Below are 18921 nucleotides of genomic sequence, written 5' to 3' on the forward strand. Positions count from 1 at the left end.
TTCTTCTGCACCTCTTGTTCTGTGCTTTAGCTGCACGGGAAAGGAGGATGCACAGTAGGAGTGTCAGAAGATAGGAGAAAATAAATTAACAGATGAGACACAATTTTCATTGCATATCATTTTGCTGTAGAAGACATAACTAACCAAAACTGAAATGTACAGATGAAATTAAGTGCAGTTGGACAGAACGTGGCATATGGGCGGTTAAAGTCACAACATAATTGGGGCATTTGTCCCCGCCTCATTCTGTGAACAAGAATTGGAAGGCTTTTTCAAAGAGAAAATTAGCAGTATCAGCTATAGCCTCCCTTCTATCATCCCCCTGTTCATTATACCAAAACTGCTGTTGTCACAGTTTCTGTCTAGACCTTCAGGACAGGGACAGTTTCTTTATGTATTTGCACTGTACCTAGCACAAAGAGCTCCTGATCCTGGCTAAGGCCTTTTGGCTGTACTGTAATGTAAATAATAGGAGAGTCATGGAGTTAACATTTAATTGATTGCATACATCCTGTCAACAGAGTTTTTGGTTATTTTGTTTTTATCTTTAGCCCTCTCTGTTGCAGACCTGTGGTCTGAATGCTTTCAACATACCAAAACATGAAGGTAAATATTCTAATAAGGTTTACTACTTACCCATCAAATAGTATGAAGGAGTAGCTCAAAGATAGTTAGATTTTCCTTAACCATGGTACATAGTAGGCACAAATCTGACAGATTCTTTCAGAGAAGCAAAGGCTTACGGGCAGCCCAGAATTGTTTTTTTTATAATAAACACGCAGTTGTGAAGATTTCACTGTGTAGCCTAGCTTATGTGAAGAAGTTGGAAAGACCTTTCCTAGTTCTACAACAAAATGCAGCATCCGGTGGTGTTGGTGGAAGTTGTGATATCCTCAGAACGAGGCAGTAGCTGTAGTGCAGAGAAAACAGAGGGCTTAGTTCAGCCAGCCAGTTAAATTTAGTTTTATCTTTTGTTGCAGAGATAAAATAAACTCTTGAGATCAAAGATCTTACTTGCAAGGATGTCCTTTTAAGTCAGTTGACACATACACATCAGTATTAAGATGTAAAGGAAACTGCTTATAAGTAAGTAACAACTATATGAACCTCAGTAATTAACATCTCACATGCAACCATTTGTAGAAATCATTATTACACATTCAGTGCATCCATTCAAACTCAAATATTTATATAGCAGTTTGTAAAGGTCAGCTCTGGGCATTCATCTAAATCCACTGTAAAAGAATTCTAAAAAAGATGAAGTACAGCATTCAAAGAATGTTAGGCTCATGAAGGATTGGCATTTAGATAATCTAGACAGTCCAAGCAAACAGGCCTCCAGAAGTGGTATGGAAAATATTTTATTTAAAGAGACAGATGTCTTATTAGAGCTAAAGAATTGTATAAGGTCCATAAAGTAGACATAAGGACATGTACTAGGATCCTGGTAAGAGAGTGTTACCCACCCAGTTATTATTTCTGCTGGACTAGCTATTGCATGATCATTTTAGCAAGAATATCCCCACTGGTCCTATCCCTCAAGCAAGTTGCACAATATGTGATGCTTTTGGATTGTGCCATACTTTCCTTCCTTTTAGCTGCCATTATGAGCTACTAATGTAATTGCATAAATTATTGTTCTCGCCCAAAGATTTGAGACAGTTTTGGTTGCACCACTAACTTTTTAGATAGCCAGCAAGTTATTAAATATTAAACCTTTGGGAAAAAAGTCTAAGTGGTATTGTGGATCTTTCTATTGTTCCTTGTTTTGCTTTTTGTCTCTTCCATAATGTCAAAATATTATCTTTGCTCTATCATCTTTGCTCTTGTTCGATCTTACCTTCCGTTAAATTAATGTTACTTAATGTTAAACTACGTAAGGCCTCCTTTTAAATGGTAGTGTGGAGTAGATTTAAATTTCTACTATAAAAAGGAAAGCCAGATTTTAATACACTATGGCATTTTACTCTTATGTAATTTTACAGAATTGTTTATAGATATTGCGTCAGATTCTGATGTTACTAGTGTAATTTACACTAGAATCTGGCCTACGGTATTAACCCTGTATCTGTATTATTTAACTTTAATATTCTGGGAGGGGGGGGAAATAGTGGCAACAGGTGTGGCATTAAGGAAGGAATTTAAAATACCTTCCTAGATTTCATGTTTCTGGAATTAGAATAACTGGGAGAAAAATCCTCACTCTTCACTATAGGCATTTCTGTATTTTATTTTATGCTGTATGTACTGTGCAATAGATGCATCCATTCTTCCCCACAGATAAAGTAAACAAAGTAACAGATTTATGGAAACTAAAAGTGATTTTAAAAAGTTGCAATCACCTTTTTTTTCCAATATGAGAATAATAGATGCCACTGTTGATTAGTAAAATTGCCATTTTGAGTATAGCCCTTTAAATGCTTTATACCACTAAAAGTAGTAATAGACCTATGAATTTCAATAAAAATAGTCTCCAAAATTTAAAATGAAAGTAAGTTTTAAAACTTTATTATGTTTATATACATGATTAAAATATGTTAGATGAGCAAAGGTGGTCAATGAGCTTTTTTAATTAAAAGAATATCTAGTGAAACTATCTCTACTCTTGTTAAATGTATCACCACAATAACTTAATCTGACTAGAAATTTCCCTAGCTGTTAATTTGTGCATACCTAAGAGCAACTCTATGAATAAAACCGTTGCTTACCCAAAATTGTCTTTTGGCTCTAAATTATTTCCATTCACACTTACGAAACAATAGTTCTTGTACAGTTTTTTAAAATTATTTCTTATATGCAACATTCAGCCTATACATTCTTTGCAACAGGATAACTAGCATAAGAAGAGTAGCTACTGTAAGGCGCAATTCTGTGTTGTCAGAGACAGGCACTGGCAGATCTAAATAGTACTTTTGTATCTCTACTTTTTGTGCTTCTGTGAAATTAATTGTGCCCCCTAATTCAGTGTTCTTCTCTATCATCTTCATGGCCAACAATTTTAGCCAGAGGTTTTCTCCTCAATGTTGGTGGCAGACCACAGGGCAGATCCTCAGATGGTAAAATTTGTCATAGCTTCACTGAAGTAACTGACAATTTACACCAGCTAAGGATCTCTCCTTATACCTGTTGCCTTGGCTAGGGCATAAGATTTTGCTTTCTAAGCCTTTTCCAGATTACTCTGCCAAAAGAGTGTGAACAGCAGACTACAGACTTCCATCATGAAGCTTTTTCAGTCCACTCTGCTCTTATTTTAACTTTAACTACGTTATTTCAATTGCGACTTCAGTTCCATTAAAGAGAATCAGCAAATTTATTCCTTGGAGCTTTGGAAAAGATGTTTTACTAAGGTACTCTCCTGTTCCCAATCTTACTGCTGGGACAGAGATGTCTATGAAGGATACAAGCGGGGAAAAACAAGGACAGGAAATGCAGTGTGTGCTCAGCTCACCTGCAGCTGTCATGGAAAGCTGGCTTGTCTACTCTGCCAAGGTCTCCAGCAGCAGACAGGAGAGTCCAGATGCACATAGGGAGAGTTGGTTCTTACAAAGCAATGCTGAGGAAGTATTCTCTCAGTGTCCGAAAGGGGTCTGTGAATTTACTCTCCACTTGGCATACAAAAGGAGGCATAATGGGAGTTTGCCAGTAGGTCCATGACAGCCAGCCAGCTGCTCCAGAGATTTTTCCATTGTATCAAAGAACAAGAGATTCCAAAGTTGGAAGTAGCAGCACCTCACTAATCAGACAGTAATTCCAATGGAGGGTGAGTTCTTACCTAGAGATCCTGCAGATAAGAAGATAATTGTGTGTCTGGGCAGATTATGAGGTAACTGCATCAGCTCCTCGTGGCCTCCACTGCATTATTGTGTTTGAAAGAGCCATCATGGTTTGGACAAATTGACAGTCTACCTCCCCAAAGAACAAGAAAATGAAGGCAATGCTGAAAAATATCTTCTTTAAAGCATCATTTGCAACAGATATATCCCTGGACTCTGAAGTTAGTGACTTATTCACTGGCCTCCAAACCGGTAGCCCACGGTGTTTGAGAGACCATTCAAAACTGATATCTGGGCAAGAAACCCTATAAGACCACCACAGTGATCTGGATCAATGTTTGAATCAGGAGACCATACAAGGCGAAAGTAGCAGGTCCACACAACGTCATCACAGCTCATTAAACTGGGGGATCTGAACCATCATTGGCAGCAATGTCAAATGCTTTGCATGAAAACAAATGGAAGGCAGCAACTTGACTTTCCGTCCACATGTCTGAGACACTGCAAAGTAGGTATCCTGTGGATTGTCAAGTAGATTCAGGAGAGTCAAGTATGTGGTAGCTCCGTAATCCCTTGGCTTCTTCTGCTCTGTCATTATTGTACACAACTATTGATCCTATCCTTTTCTGACCCAGAAATGGCCTTTACTGCTGTGAACATCTCATTGTTAGGATGATGAGACATTAAGGGAACAGAGAGGAGAAACACTTCTTACCTGAGAATTTCCTTGCTTAGACCCTTCATGTCCTAGAATCAGATTCCCACAGAGGATTATTTCTGAATAGTTGCAGAATGTCCATGTCTTCAGGCCTGTTATTGATAATGAAAGGCCCTGTTAAAAATGGAAATTAGTTTAATTTATGATTAAATATTTTGATAAGAAGATTAAGTATTTTGTACCCTTGAAAACTACAATTCTGGGAAAGCATGGTGGGATGATCTTCTGCCTCAGTATGATAAAAGGCCTGGTCTGTTGCCAGCCACCTAGAAGAGAGGAGAAAATCAGTCAAACACTGTTCCAAGAAAATAAATTCTCAGGTAAAACAGATTTGCCATTCATTAATACTATATACTCAAAATGCAGTGGACAACACTAAAGGTGGAATGGTTTGGAAGAAGACTAATTCCTAATGATCTAATCTCTGAAATGGACTCATCTGAAAAAAAATTTGCATTACTGTGTGTAACTGAAAGACAATGAAACCAACCAACCAACCAGTAATTCCAGTTTAATGTCCTGATTTTTTTTCAAAGATGCTGAGCACTCACAAGTCCCCTCAATACTTCTGAAAATCATGCAAAAGATTCTTGCATCTTTTTTTCACGTTAGAGGAGATCTTTTGAGATAGAGGAGCCAACTCCAAAAGGGCAAAACATTTTTGCTGAAGTCAAAATTTGAGCTAAGTTACTCCAAATTTACACTTGTTTAACTGAGACCAGAATTTGGCACCAAATGGTTAGATTTTTTGTCGTTTCCTAAAGTAGTTAAATTAACATTTCTAAAACAATTTATCATTTTAAATACAAAACCTCTTAGTATGGGTGCTTTATAAAAATGTGTAATATTGATTTTTATACTGAAAAAAGGTTGACCTTATGAAAATGCAAAATTATCAATTTATGCCAGTGTATAGAGCAAGGACACTTTTCTACCAAGGAAGTTGATCACTGAGGGCTAAATTCTGCCACCTTTACTAACATTCTTTAATAGTTTGTTCCTCATACTGCACCACTGAAATCAATGGGGCTACTCAGTGAGTAAAAGTTGCAGAATCTGGCCAGGGATACAGTGCTCACTAATTAATGGCAGGGCTAGGATCACCGCCTGTTAAGGTTGCCCAACACTTCCCATTATAAGTATTCAGTTGCTTATAACTTAGCCAAACTTTAACCATTTGGTCTGAAGTTTTCCATGCTGAGTATTTGTCTTAGGCTGAATGTGTTGAAAAATTCAGCCAAAATGGTTCCACTATTTCCAAGAATGAAGCTAAGAGAAAAGTACATTGTTTTGCCAATTTAAAAAAATTCTGATTACCATTTCTTTAAAAAGCTCTCGTCCCATCCCCGTCCCCCCCCCCCCCCCAAATTTTGGAACAGGGATTTAAAATGTGTTAAGATGGCAGCCTCTGTGTCAGGGATGTGGCTTGTGCTGTCCCCATGAAAATTTGCCCAAATTTCACTAGTTGTAAGCTTTTGAAAAATCACAATTTGCACATGCTCAATTAGAGACTTAGATTTTTACCACTAAATTCCTTGAAGATTCCATGTGTATAACTATGCACCAGCCCAGGGCTGAGCAGGACTTTTTCTGCAACTACAGTTTTGGGCTGCCACAGGCCTTGCCATATCTGGGTTTGAGCATCTGAACTTAGATAGAGAAGGAATGCTCTTTCCTGTTTTCTCAGTAACCCCCTTGTTGGCCCAGGCAACAAGGAGGATGAAGCTGCCTGATCTAAATGCAGAGGAGACAAGAGCCAGATGTGCAGGTGAGTGGAAGGAGTAGATTAGAGGGAGAGGCAGAAACTGAGATTAGAGACTGGTGAGGGGAAAGGGAGGAGAGACCGAGACAGGTTGGGAAAGGAGATTGGGACTGAAAACCAGTGGGGCAGGGGTAGGAGGTGAGGGAGAGGCATAGGTGGGCATGGAGAATTCTGATTGACTGGGCAAAAAAATTGGAACAGGGAGCCCAGGGAGGGATATTGGGACTGGGGACAGTGGAATGGGGAAATGTAGAGGTCAATTGGAGGTCAAGGCAGGGAGGAGACAAATCAAATAAGAAGCCTGGAGAGGGGGGGACTAGGCCTGGCTGACAAGGAACTGGGGCAAGGAGCTGGGGCGTGTGGGGAGGAGAGATATGGGAATGGTTGAGCGGTGGGATTGGGAATGCAGACAGGTGACACTGGGAGTGGGATGAGAAGCCCAAGGAGTGGAGACTGGGACTAGCTAGGTGAGGAGAATGAGACTGGAAAGAGGATACTGACGGGGGAAAGATGAATCTGGGACAACTATAGGTTGGAGGGGGGCAGGGCAGAAGAATCACAGCTATGTGAATGGGCAGAAGAATCTGTGCACACTAGGGACCATCCCCCTCCATAGCCTACTCTCGGCAAATATTTGTGAAATGCACTATCAAAGTGTCCCATCCCCCTCTAGTGCTGATCCACATAGAGGATGACAACCTACTACAGCTGACAGTTACTCAAGTCTGTGCAACTGCACTTAATGGTTCCAACCCTGCCTATGATTCATGTGGGTGTCAATATGATGCCGCATGATGGAATATTTTTTTTCAGTTTCCTTTTTTTAAAAACTGAAAAATTACATAAAAATAAATTACCTTAAAAAGATGATTAAGGTTGCAAAGTCAAGCAGTCAAAAGTTAGGAAATGTCAGAATTATGGTTGCCTGCGCAACCATAATTTGATCCCTTGTGAAAATGAATTATGATGCAATCTTTAATCACATGATTCATATACTGTTTTTTCAGGATCCCTGCCTCATTCATTGCACAGAATTGACAGTGTTCACTTAATGAACAATTTTTTTTCTCCTCATTGTTCAGTGTGTAGCTCCCATGCCTTGTTTACTGCACATTAGTCCAACTATTCAATGTGGGAATCTCTCCAGTGACTTCAGTGGTCTTTGGATTAGGCCTATTGAGGATCACTGAGCAATCCCACAAGAACAATAATAATTATAGGGGCCTATGAGAAGGTGTGTGGGGTGGAGACAACAATAAAACACTTTTAAAAAATCACCCTCTAAAATAAAACAAATTCAAAGTGTAAGAAAAGGGAAGGATAAAAAGAGGAATTTGTAAGCCTCTTGGGGCAAAGACTGACTTTTTGTTCTGTTTGTACAGCACCTAGTGCAATGAGGTCCTGGCCCATGATGGGGACTCGTAAGTGCTATGGAAATATAAATAATAATAATAATTAGTCAAAAATATCTTTGGAAAACAAAAGTTTCCAGGTGTTGCTTAAAACTGAAGAATGGACAGAGGCTGTTGCTATGGTCAGGCAAGTTCTGCATGCTAGAGGTCACCATGGTAACAGTGCAATGGCCTTAATATTTCTGGCAAACAGTGGAAATTCTGAATAGTGTAAGTAATACCCCTCAGCAGGAGCCTCAAGAAGGAGATTTCACATCTAGCCATGGCCAACCCCATGAAGCACTTTAAAAGTCAGGAGGACCAACTTGAAATCAATCCGTCACTTAAAAGGCCAACAAGTAAGAGAGGGCAGGGTAGATGTAATATAACCACTCAATCCACTGACCAAATATGTCACAGCATTCTGTACAAATGGCAAATGATGGAGAAGCACTATTGAAACACCTGCTGGGAAGGCATTAAAATAATCAAGGCACATGGTCACACAGATCTATGTTGCTGTTGAGACTGTCAAAAGATAATAAGGGCACTGCCTGGGAAAGTGAAAAACTCATAACATGTCCAGCATGTCTTTCCATGGAAAGGGTGTGGTTGAAATTGATGACAAGATTTTTACCCTGGTTCACTACCTTAGAACATGTCCCCTAATGTATTGCTGCTTCTCATCCTGAGAGTTCTTGGAAGATAGGATCAAACTTTGAGCGATACTAAATGCTAATTGTATGTCATCACCAGTTAACACTTGTCCCCCAGGTAAGGAAGAACAGATATGTCAGGGCAATAACCCATTAAAGCTATTCCAGAACACTGTCTAGGTCTTCCAAGATATTCCAGACCCCATCTCATTCCTTATATAATTCCATACTATTTACAGATCTACAAAATAACCCCACCTTGCCTTGAAATAATTCCTAATCTCTAAATAGTTTACCTTTATACTCACAACTAGAGCTAGGTGGAAACCAGATTTTCTGTTTCACAGGAAATTCTATAAATGTAAAGAAGGTTTCCATTCTGGAACAAAACAAAAAGTTCAAAATTTCCCACAAAACAAAATGAATTAGGATGGATAGAAATGTTTTGTTTCAGTCAAATTAAAACACTTTGTTCCACCTTTGACATCTTACATTTTTTTTAAATATTTATAAAAGAAATTCTATACAAAAAGTCATTTTGAAACAAACACTGAAATGTTCCATTCCATTAATATGGAAATTCCATTGAATTGACATAATTGAAATGATTCATGTCTTTTTTTTTAACAATGGAAATTTGTCTAAATCAACACACTTTCGATTAATTGGCATTTTCATATGGAAAAACGTTGTTGGAAAATTCCTGACCAGCTCTACTCACACCATGTTTACACCTTCATTTGAAAGAGCCCACTGAACATGTTCAAAGAGAAAAGCACCTACAAAACGTAAAACTTTCTCCAGACTTTTTCATAATTCTCAACTCAGGTACCTTCAAATTCAGGGTGGCTGCTACATGTGAAGGCACTCAGAAGGATTGTTTCACTCTTGACTAGGTATGGCAGCACCTGCTTTCTTTTTTCCAGGCCACTTGGGATATAGGTAGTAACACATTGCATAGCCAACCTATTAAGAGTTTCAGTTCACCATATTTCAGTTAGTTGTAGCCTTACCCTTACATTCTCCTTCTATTGCCCTTTAAAACAGATTCATATTGTACATACGGAAACTATCCATGTTGTACCGAACAAACAGTGCTATTAATGGCGGTGCAGCCACCAGTAGGAAAGAGTTTTAACTTTAGGAAATAGGACTAATTTCACAGTAGATGCTAACTGCTGCTTGTGTCACTCTCACCTGTGTTTCTCTAGCTCTTCACCAGGAGACTTTTACAAAACAACATATAGGCTATGAACATTTAAAAATATATAGTGTTATATTTTGGAACATTAATCTCTATGCTTACTAGGCCTCTCCAGTTTTGGCTTAGTTCCTGTATAATTAAACCTTTCAGCTCAGTTAATTCTGTACAGGACAAGTTGAATAAGCTTGTGAGCATAAACAAATGGGTGGGAGGAATTTTTGGTGTAGTCTGTGTGTGTAATGGGTGAGGAGAATGTGTGCATTTCTCTCAAATATCATTGACCCTTGCCAGAGGCAAGATACTGACTTGATGGATCAAGTCCATGTTCCTAAGCTCATGTTTTTTTACATTCACTGTCTTCCTATCATAGATCTTTTCAGAGCTGGCTTCCTGTGTTGTGGTGCTTGAGACTTCTAGGGGCACCATCAACTGGAAATTCATGATGTATACTACATCTACAGGGACTCATTAGAATAACTTTTTCACAGGGAAGGTGAAAGAGAGATTAATTATGCTCTTGATTAGATAAGAGAGAAGCTGCTTTTTCTTTTCTAGGCTAGTCAGTTTCTAAAAATGAACTAAGGCCAAGATCCACAAAGGTACTTCGGAAGCTAAGTCCCACTTTTAGGCACTACTGTGATCCACAAAACTCCACGCAGCTGCCACCTAATCCTGTAGTCACCTAAATTTACTTGACACCTAAATTTCCATTGTTAAAGTTTCTTAAGTGCCCTTATTTCTGCTTCTGGGCATGCACAATACTACCTAATTCTGGCTATCCGGACACGTATCTCCTACCCAAACCCCAGAATGATGCACATACTAGGGGAATATAAGTGGAGGAGTGTCTATCTCACCTATTGGGCCCTATCTGGTGGGTGTGCTTAGCGCCACCTATGAATTGGGTCTGATTCAAAATCTGGCAGCAGGAGGATGGGTGGAGGTGCCCACCTTATACATTTTAGCTCAGTGGTTAGAGCTATCTCCTGGGATATAGGAGGTTCAATAATCCTCTCTGCCTGAGGAGGAGAAGGGAGACCCTGTTCAAATCCTACCTCTCAGGAGCAGGGTGGCTCTAGCTTTTTTGCCGCACCAAGCACAGACCGGCGGACGTCCCGCAGGCATGCCGTCAAAGGCTGCCTGACTGCCGTCCTCACAGCAACTGGCAGGGCACCCCCGCGGCTTCCCGCCCCAGGCCCGTGCTTGCTGCACTGGTGCCTGGAGCCGCCACTGCTCAGGAGACTGGTCTAATTACTGAGATGTGGGCTATTCTGATGTGAGCCTTCCGCAACCTCTTCTGTTGAAGCAGTTCCACTATGTATAAATACTTGGAGCCAAAGAGAATGTGAGATTGATGCTGTAGCCTGGTGGGTAAGAGACGCAATATCCGGTTCCCCTGCTCCAGACACTCTATTTTTTTTATTCACAGTGGAATAGCTTCAACAGAAGAGATTGAGGGAGACCCATATTTAGACTATCTTGTAGCTCAATGGTTAGAGGACTCTGGTGGGGATTGAGAGACCCCTGTTCAAGTCCTTTCTCCCCAGGGATGGGGAATTGAACTTGTGTATTTTCACATCCCGGATGATTGCTCTAACCACTAGGCTCAAAGTTATAAGGTGGGCACCACCTCCTCTGACTATTGTATGTGCAGTTAGAAAGTCACCTAACCTGTTCTCACAAGAAATTATTTAGATCAGAGGTGGGCAAACTACGGCCTGCGGGCCACATCCAGCCTGCAGGACCGGCCTGCCTGCCCGGCCCTTGAGCTCACAGCCAGGGAGGCTAGCCCCCGGCCCCTTCCCTGTAGTCACGCCGCCACGCAGGCAGCACTATGGGCAGTGGGGTTGCATGCTCCTGCCGAGCAGCACGGTAGCGTGTCTGGCTCTGGCCAGGCAGCGTGGTTGCCAGACATACTGCTCTGAGTGGCATGGTAAGGGGGTTGGGGCCGGAGGGTTGGATAAGGGGCGGGGGGTCCCAGAGGGCAGTCAGGGGACAGGGAGTAGGGGGAAGTTGGATGGGGCGGAGGTTCTGGGAGTGGTGTGGATAGGGGATGGGGAACAGGGGGGGTTGATAGGCGTCGGGTCCCGGGGGGCCTGTCAGGGTGGGGGTGTGGATAGGGGTCAGGGAAGTCAGGGGACTGGGAGCAGGGGTGTTGGATAGGGGATGGGATCCCGGGAGGTGGTTGGGGGGGGTCCCGGGAGGGGGTGGTCAGGGGACAAGGAGCAGGGGGGATTGGATGGGTCAGGCGTTCTAAGGGGGGCAGTCACGGAGTGGGAAGTGGGAGAGGTCCAGATGGGGGTTGGGGCCAGGCTGTTCAGGGAGGCACAGCCTTCCTTACCCTGGCCCTCCATACAGTTTTGCAACCCAATGTGGCCCTCGGGCCAAAAAGTTTGCCCACCCCTGACTTAGATGCTTAAGCCACATGACTCCAGGAGAGGGGATCTGGTTGTGGATTGCTAGCAAAGATAAGTGCCTCCTTGCAGCCCAGACTTAAGCACCTAACTTCATGAGAGGGGGAGGGCTTAGGACATGCCCTCTTATCAGCATCTCCCATTGGCTAACTTAGGCAGCTCCCCACCAAATTTGCTGAGTTTTGTGGATCGCATTCTTAGGTCCCTATCTCTCCCCATTCATTGTGTAGGGAGCCTAAGTGCCTAACACAGATGTTGTGGATCACATTGTTCCAGTGATTTTCTAGGTGCCTAAAAGTTAGTCATTTCAATGCTCAGTTTTATCACCAAAATCCCTTTGTGGATCTGGGACTAATTCTGCCTCTGAAATACTCTGCCAACTTTTGTGGTTTTACAATCACATTTTCCTATGGTTGTTTTTTTTATTTCTTCTTTGTTGCTGTGTGAAAGACCCCACAAGGACAACAAAGGAAACTGAGTGATTATAAAGAAGAAACAATGAAACTACCTAAAATAAAAGAGATATTAAATGCTCAAAGTAAAGAGACTGAAAAAATAGAGAAATATTTTGGATCTAATATTTTAGTTACAGTAATCTTAAGTGTTACTTGGATCAGCTACATAAAGTTTTCAGACAGAAGTGTAATTAAGTTGATGTTATGGCTAATCATTCTTTGGAACTAATCTGAAGTTGTGTTTCCTTTTGCCAGTTACTTCCTAGGGCCAAATTTTTAAAGATATTTAAGTGCCTAGAAATGCAGATAGGCGCCTGTCTGCATCTTTAGACACCTAAATACCTTTAAAAATCTGGCCCCTTGCCTCTGTTGTTACCATTCCTTTACATTTTCCCACCAGACCCTTGATGCCTTTCCATTTTAATCTTAGTTTCTCTCTTAGTGGCCTCTAGTCCCCCTGCTGCTTCCTCATGGAACCTCTATTCTGCAGCAAACCACGCCCTGAGATGCTGGCCATCTACTTACCAACCCTACATTGGAATTATCTATCCTCACTAGGTGTGATGAAGGACAAAACTACTTCTGGTACAGATATCTTCCATGGATCTCAACTATGTTTCCTGCCCCAGTCATTCCTCCATTCTCTTAAACCGTTAGTCCATGGCTGCTCAGCTCTGCCAATATTCTCATGTTCTGCATGCTGCCTCCATCCTCCTTTTCTACTTCTCAAAGCTTTTCTGGGCCCACAGGCACCTTCACAGAAGACTGCATATGCATCTAATTTTGCCTTTCCCTTGTAGGCCTACTCCCCGCTGGCCTGCTTCTTGATCCTATCAATTATATCTGTTGGTGGTTCCCAAGGGAGTGGGATGCCACCAACTACTAGAGGATAAAAAACATGGAAAACAAAAATACAACTGACAAAGTTTTCCAGTATTTTGTCCCTATCAGCCTCTTTCTGAGCAAGTAATAGAAATACAGAGGCTTCTGTACATAGAAAAGCCAAAATTATTAAATGGAGAAGCCAAGTGCTACTCTAGCCAAGAAAGGACCCTAATTAGCAAATTAAAGGGGTCCAGTGTCTAAGGCACAGACGTGCACACAAGGCTGCAGAAATCATGATTTATAAGTATGGAAGGAGGATTTGTGTGTGTATGTATTTTGTTAAATCCTAAGGCTGGTGAAAATAATAGGAGAATTAAATGAGTTACAGGGCTTTGTTTGAAAGGCATTTTTATAAAACAAAATAACAGTAATATCCAGGCACATAAACATGAGAGCTTTAAATATTGCTACTGTCAATAACTACCCCCTCTTCTTCCTGCCCCCAAAAAGAAGCAGCAACCAAGTAAATGTGTCAGTGAGGAATAAAAGTGATAAATAGTTTGTAAAATTACCATGAGAAATATATAAAAAATGTGTTCAATAATCTGGTTTAAGATATCAAAAAGTCTATTTTGACCTTCAAATGATGCTTTCCTAAATAAGAAGAATAGGTTATAAAATGTGCAAGGCTGGATAAGATTAAAGAAATCTAAAATGTTACATGTTACACATTTAGACATTAAACCGCTTGCAAGATAGGGCTTTAGAATGTAGGTTCAATTCCTACTTTTTATAAAGTTTTGTCAGCATAGCTTCCTCTAGCCAAATGATTTATTCTTTAAAAGCTGATATTTTTTCCCCAAGATATTTAATTTTTTTAACACTGCCTGTAAATTTATATGCTGACATTTTGTTGAGGTTGTTGAAATGTACTGCTAAAAATCATGTTTGTGTTTCTATAGTGTATTGATCGTTTTACACTCTTAATTTTTTCCATTTACAGGCTTAGTCACATGGGCCTTTAAGTAAATTAACATAAATTAATATAAATCTTAATCAGAAAGAATGATCTATGGAGATGAATAAAGGTAGTAGTGTGAATTATTACACTGTTTACAGAGATCACATCTAAAAGCAAAGATTGAACTAATAGGAGTGTGCCTAGAGAAAACAACTGTAACACTATGTAGATTGAGAAACTAAATCCTTCCTCTTACCAGCTGCTAGACTTAATACACAACCATTATAATAGACCTTACTCAAAATTCATGAAGCTGCTAAACCAGAGGAAGATTATTGGTCTTGGTAACACAATATAACAGCATCAGACTGAGGAGGCAGTCTCCAGGGAAAGGAAAGAATAGGAACCTCTGAGGGAGGTGTAAGGCAGTGATGGGTCATCTCGAATTTTACCTTCTACCTCCACAACTGGTAGAGTTCAGAGGCCTGAGAACAGCATTCTTTTTTTTCTCTCTCCTCAGATGAGGGGGTTGGAAGCACGGGTGCCATTGCTTCATGTTTTGATTCTCTAAACCAATTCACCTGTCATTTCTAGTGTTCCTTTTTGCTCATCAACAACAAAACTTTAATTAACTACCAAAGCTAAATGCTGTTTTCATTTTCAACCTGTGCAACCCCACTGAAAACAAAGGAGTGGCACAGGTATAATTTAGTTGGAATTTAAGACTGTACATTGCACAGGTGTAACTGATGACCTAATTTGCTATGTTAAATATAAGAAATTCTATTCTATAATCTATACCTGCCTCTTAGGGCATGTCTGCAATTGAACTGGGAGGTGCGCTTCCCAGCTTGCATAGATATGCATGCTAACTCTGCTCAATCTAGCGCCTAAAAATAGTAGTGTGTTGATGGCAGCATGGGTGGCAGCTCAAGTACATACCGAGGGGGTTGGACGGTATTGTACTTGGGGCAGCTGCCTATGCCATCACCGACACACTATTTTTAGGTGCTAGCTTGAGCAGAGCTAGCACAGGTATGTACATGAGCTGGGAATCACAACTCCCAGTTCAAATGTAGACATACTCTTAGAGTTTGCAGAAAGGGGGCTTTAGTTTATGGAAGAGGGAAGTTTCCTGCTGGTCTTGATAAGGGATTAAATAGGGAATCACCATCCTGATCTTGGAAAAGTCACTCAAGTCTTTATTTGAGCAATCATCTGAGAGACAAGGTGGATGAGGTGATACCTTTTTTGCAAGCAATATCTGTTGGTAACAGAGATAAGCTTTTAATATTACACAGAGCTCTTCAGGTCTGCGTAAGCTTGAAAGCTTGTCTGTTTTACCAACATAAGTTGATCCAATAAAATATTACCTCACCCACCTTGTCTCTCTAATATCCTGGGACCAACATTGCAAAAATAATAGCGCACACTTAATTTGTAGAGACTTAATTGCTTGTAATTTCCTAAACTAGGAAAACAGTCTTTTTTCCATTAAAATAATCTGACTTTGACCAATAGCTCTGATAACTCCTATGAGATAGGTGCTGGTTGCTGATGGCTAAAGTTGCCACTCTGGGCCCACACGTGTCAACAAATATATGCCACATATATGTTTTGATGAGTAAATTCATCTGACTTGTTATTTACAATTCATGTAAATTGGTATTGTTAATTAGCTAGAATTCTCCTACACACTTAAATATCCATAAGGATGATGAAGTATGTATAGGACAAAATTCACTGACAAAAGAGGTGGGATTAGAGTGAAAATAAGAATAGGCTATCCAACAACCAAGTTATTCCTTTGTTACTTTCTTATAGTGCAAGTTACCCCTATGGTGTACATTAATAGTGCTGAAGGCATTTGTACTGTGATGTATTTCTAAATTGGAAGCCCCTACCAAAGCACTGGTCATGGGACTGAGATTAGGAGGATGAACCTCCAGTTGTTCACAGTACGATTTTTTTTTCACAGCCTGCTTAAAGAGATGGAATTTGAGGTAACTCTTTCTAGCATGCCGGATGAGATTGGAGAAGGGCAGATGCTGCACTGATCAGGAATATGACCTTCTCCAAGGCATAATAGATACCTTATGTGTCCATCCATAATTAATGTAAACCTGCTGCATGTGGGGTAGTGTTTTCCTCAGCCATGAGGTGAAAGGAGGTCTTGACATTGACCAATAAGCTGGGAAAACTAAGGCTAAAAATACGCGAACAGGACACTAAAGATTACAGGATGCCAGGAGTGGGGATGTACACAGACAAACATTCCACAGGACCACTGTAGATGCTTACTGTAGGTAAATAACTGTTCTTTACTCTTCCAAAATAGACAGTATGAGTTACCAGTGCCAAAGACACTCATGATGTCAGCTGTAGATGTACATAATGGAGAAAATGGGTAGTCACGTGTCCATATATGGTTTATTTGGTAAAGTTTATTCAAATCAGAATGCTTCTTAAATGAGATCCACTGCTGTGCATTTTACCTATGCATATAACATATTAGTCAGTACACATGGTGCACATCCGAACTCAAGAGTTGAAGTGGGCTGTATGAATTTGAATGATCTTCTTTAAAAAAAATTCCTCATATAAACCGTAGACTGTAACAAATCTTGACTATTATATTATAGTTCTATCCCGATACTATGTTACCCCTTTGATACAGGATATATCTGATAGATGTGAGACCTTGGAAGCATAGAAACTTCAAAAGGCTATTTTGCTGAGATGTGCCAGATGGGCCATGGGATTATTCTTAAATGTGTGTACCTATAAATGTTATGTGTATCTTTTGTGAGCAAAGGATTGTATGCTAACTCCATGGTGAGGGTTACTGAGCTTCCTCAAGGAACTAAAAACATCAGGGAATAATTACTGCAATTCCTGGGACAGGCAAACCACTCCAGAGAAGTACCACCTTAAAGTGGGATGGGGGAGGGGAAATGGAAGAGATCCAGGAGACAAAGGACTTTTGGTATAAAGGGTCAGCGTGAACTGACTCAAAGATCCTCATTTTGATCCAAAAAGTGACACGAGATTGTAACCTAAAGGGCAAAACCCTGCTGGAAGGGTTTGAAAGATTGCGACCTGACAGATTCTCCTTGTGGAAGATGGGTAATACCTGGTAAGCTTAGCATGCATGTAGACTATTTATTTTTGTATTATATGTTTTCTCTGTAATGCTTTTATCCTAAATAAATGTACTGTACTTTATGAAAGTTGGCTGCTCACTGGGAAACACTGTCATAGTCCCTGGGAGAGAGCAGAATCATGGGGTGCTGGACTAAGGTCAGATCTGCTGGGATAGACTCAGTGAACTACAAATACTATACTGTATATACTAAGTAAAGTATAGATGGGTTAAAAAAATAGATAAGTTTGTGGAGGATAGGTCCATCAATGGCTATTAGCCAAAATGGCTAGAGATGCAAACCTATGCTATGGGTGTCCTAAACTTCTGACTGCCAGAAGCTGGGACTAGATGACAGAGGCTGGATCATTTGATAATTGCCCTGTTCTGTTCATTCCCTCTGACGCATTCGGCTCTGGCCACTATCAGGAGCCAGGATACTGGGCTAGATGAACCATTGGTCTGACCCAGTATGGATATTCTTATGTTCTTAATTGCAGGGGAACTGCAAGTCTAAATCCCGTTTGGAGGGAAAGGGACATAAGTCCCCACCAACAAAGAGATGACAGCTGGAGGCCTGAGATCTAAAAGGGGTGCCTTTGAGCAGACTAGGGAGGGAGCAGAGATGCAGTTAAGCCCAGAACTGTGGCAACAGTTTATGCACTGCCCTAAATACAGAGGATATTTCTTTTCATATTTGCCTAGGTAGTGGTGTATTGTCTTTAACAAATCAACTGACTTCCTTACCTTTCTCAAAAACCCATCCCAGATGACTGCTGTAAACATCCCCCTTCTTGCCTGTGAATATTTATGAATTCTTAACACATACAATGCTGTCTTTTATTAAAAATGTTTTTTCTGCTAAAAACTCAAGTTCCACTTACTGTAGAATCCTTTAAAACAAAACAAAAATGTCTACAAAACCATTTTGGAATGTTTTGTTTTTTGGGGGGATGGGGGAGGGAAGATGGCACTTTTCACAGTTACATCTGTGTACACAGGTGTAGACTGCGGTTATGTAAAGGAAGTGGGTGGCTTAAGGGCAAACTTAAATGTATTATAACAACTTGTTCTGTACTTCTAAATTCCTTATGTTTCTTTTTTGAACAGTGTTAAGTCTGCAAAACTAAAATTTGGTTCTGCATTATGATATTTGGCATGTAAAGTTGCTGGGGATACTGAGACATTACATGCTACAATTTGCTACGGTTGGGAACTGAATTTGTGTGGTTGCAATATACATAGCTTGATGAGCTGTGCTCTGAAATAAAGAGGACTGACACTTCATATTTCAGAGTGGCTTATATGTATTGTACCGGGAGTTTTTCTGGACCATCCCTTCTCACTCCCTCTCTTCTCTTCGAAGCAAAACAAGTCCACAACTATTAAAAGTTAAGGTCAATTAAAGGTTTGATTAATTGGTTCATTTCTTAATGTAAGGGTGTTTGCTTACTCTGAATAGCTGATACACAACTGGTCTTTAGGAGTTATGCACTCAGGACCCAGAAGAACCAACAAAGAACATGAAGATTTAGAAATCCCTAGTTTGCTATTTCCCTGAAAAAAACGCTCTTAGGCAGCCCCTAGTCAGTTTTACACATCCCTGTACTTTTTACCAAG

General features: G+C 40.5%; 1 protein-coding gene across 4 annotated transcripts in view; it reads left to right on the forward strand.

The window, feature by feature from the left end:
• UMAD1 (UBAP1-MVB12-associated (UMA) domain containing 1) overlaps nt 1-18562 on the forward strand; it is a 166096-nt gene extending 147534 nt beyond the window's left edge. For 2 of the 4 annotated variants that reach the window (XM_039523098.1, XM_039523099.1), the window contains exon 5: nt 17802-18552. In XM_039523098.1, the coding sequence (XP_039379032.1) occupies nt 17802-17889 (88 nt within the window). In that variant the 3' untranslated portion in view covers nt 17890-18552. Of the gene's footprint in view, nt 1-17801 lie in introns of all 4 variants that reach the window. The other 2 variants (XM_039523097.1, XM_039523096.1) reach the window with 2 other exon arrangements.
• Nucleotides 18563-18921: the final 359 nt, after the last annotated feature.

This window comes from Mauremys reevesii, linkage group 2 (assembly GCF_016161935.1).
Source record: "Mauremys reevesii isolate NIE-2019 linkage group 2, ASM1616193v1, whole genome shotgun sequence".
Taxonomy (NCBI): Eukaryota; Metazoa; Chordata; order Testudines; family Geoemydidae; genus Mauremys; species Mauremys reevesii.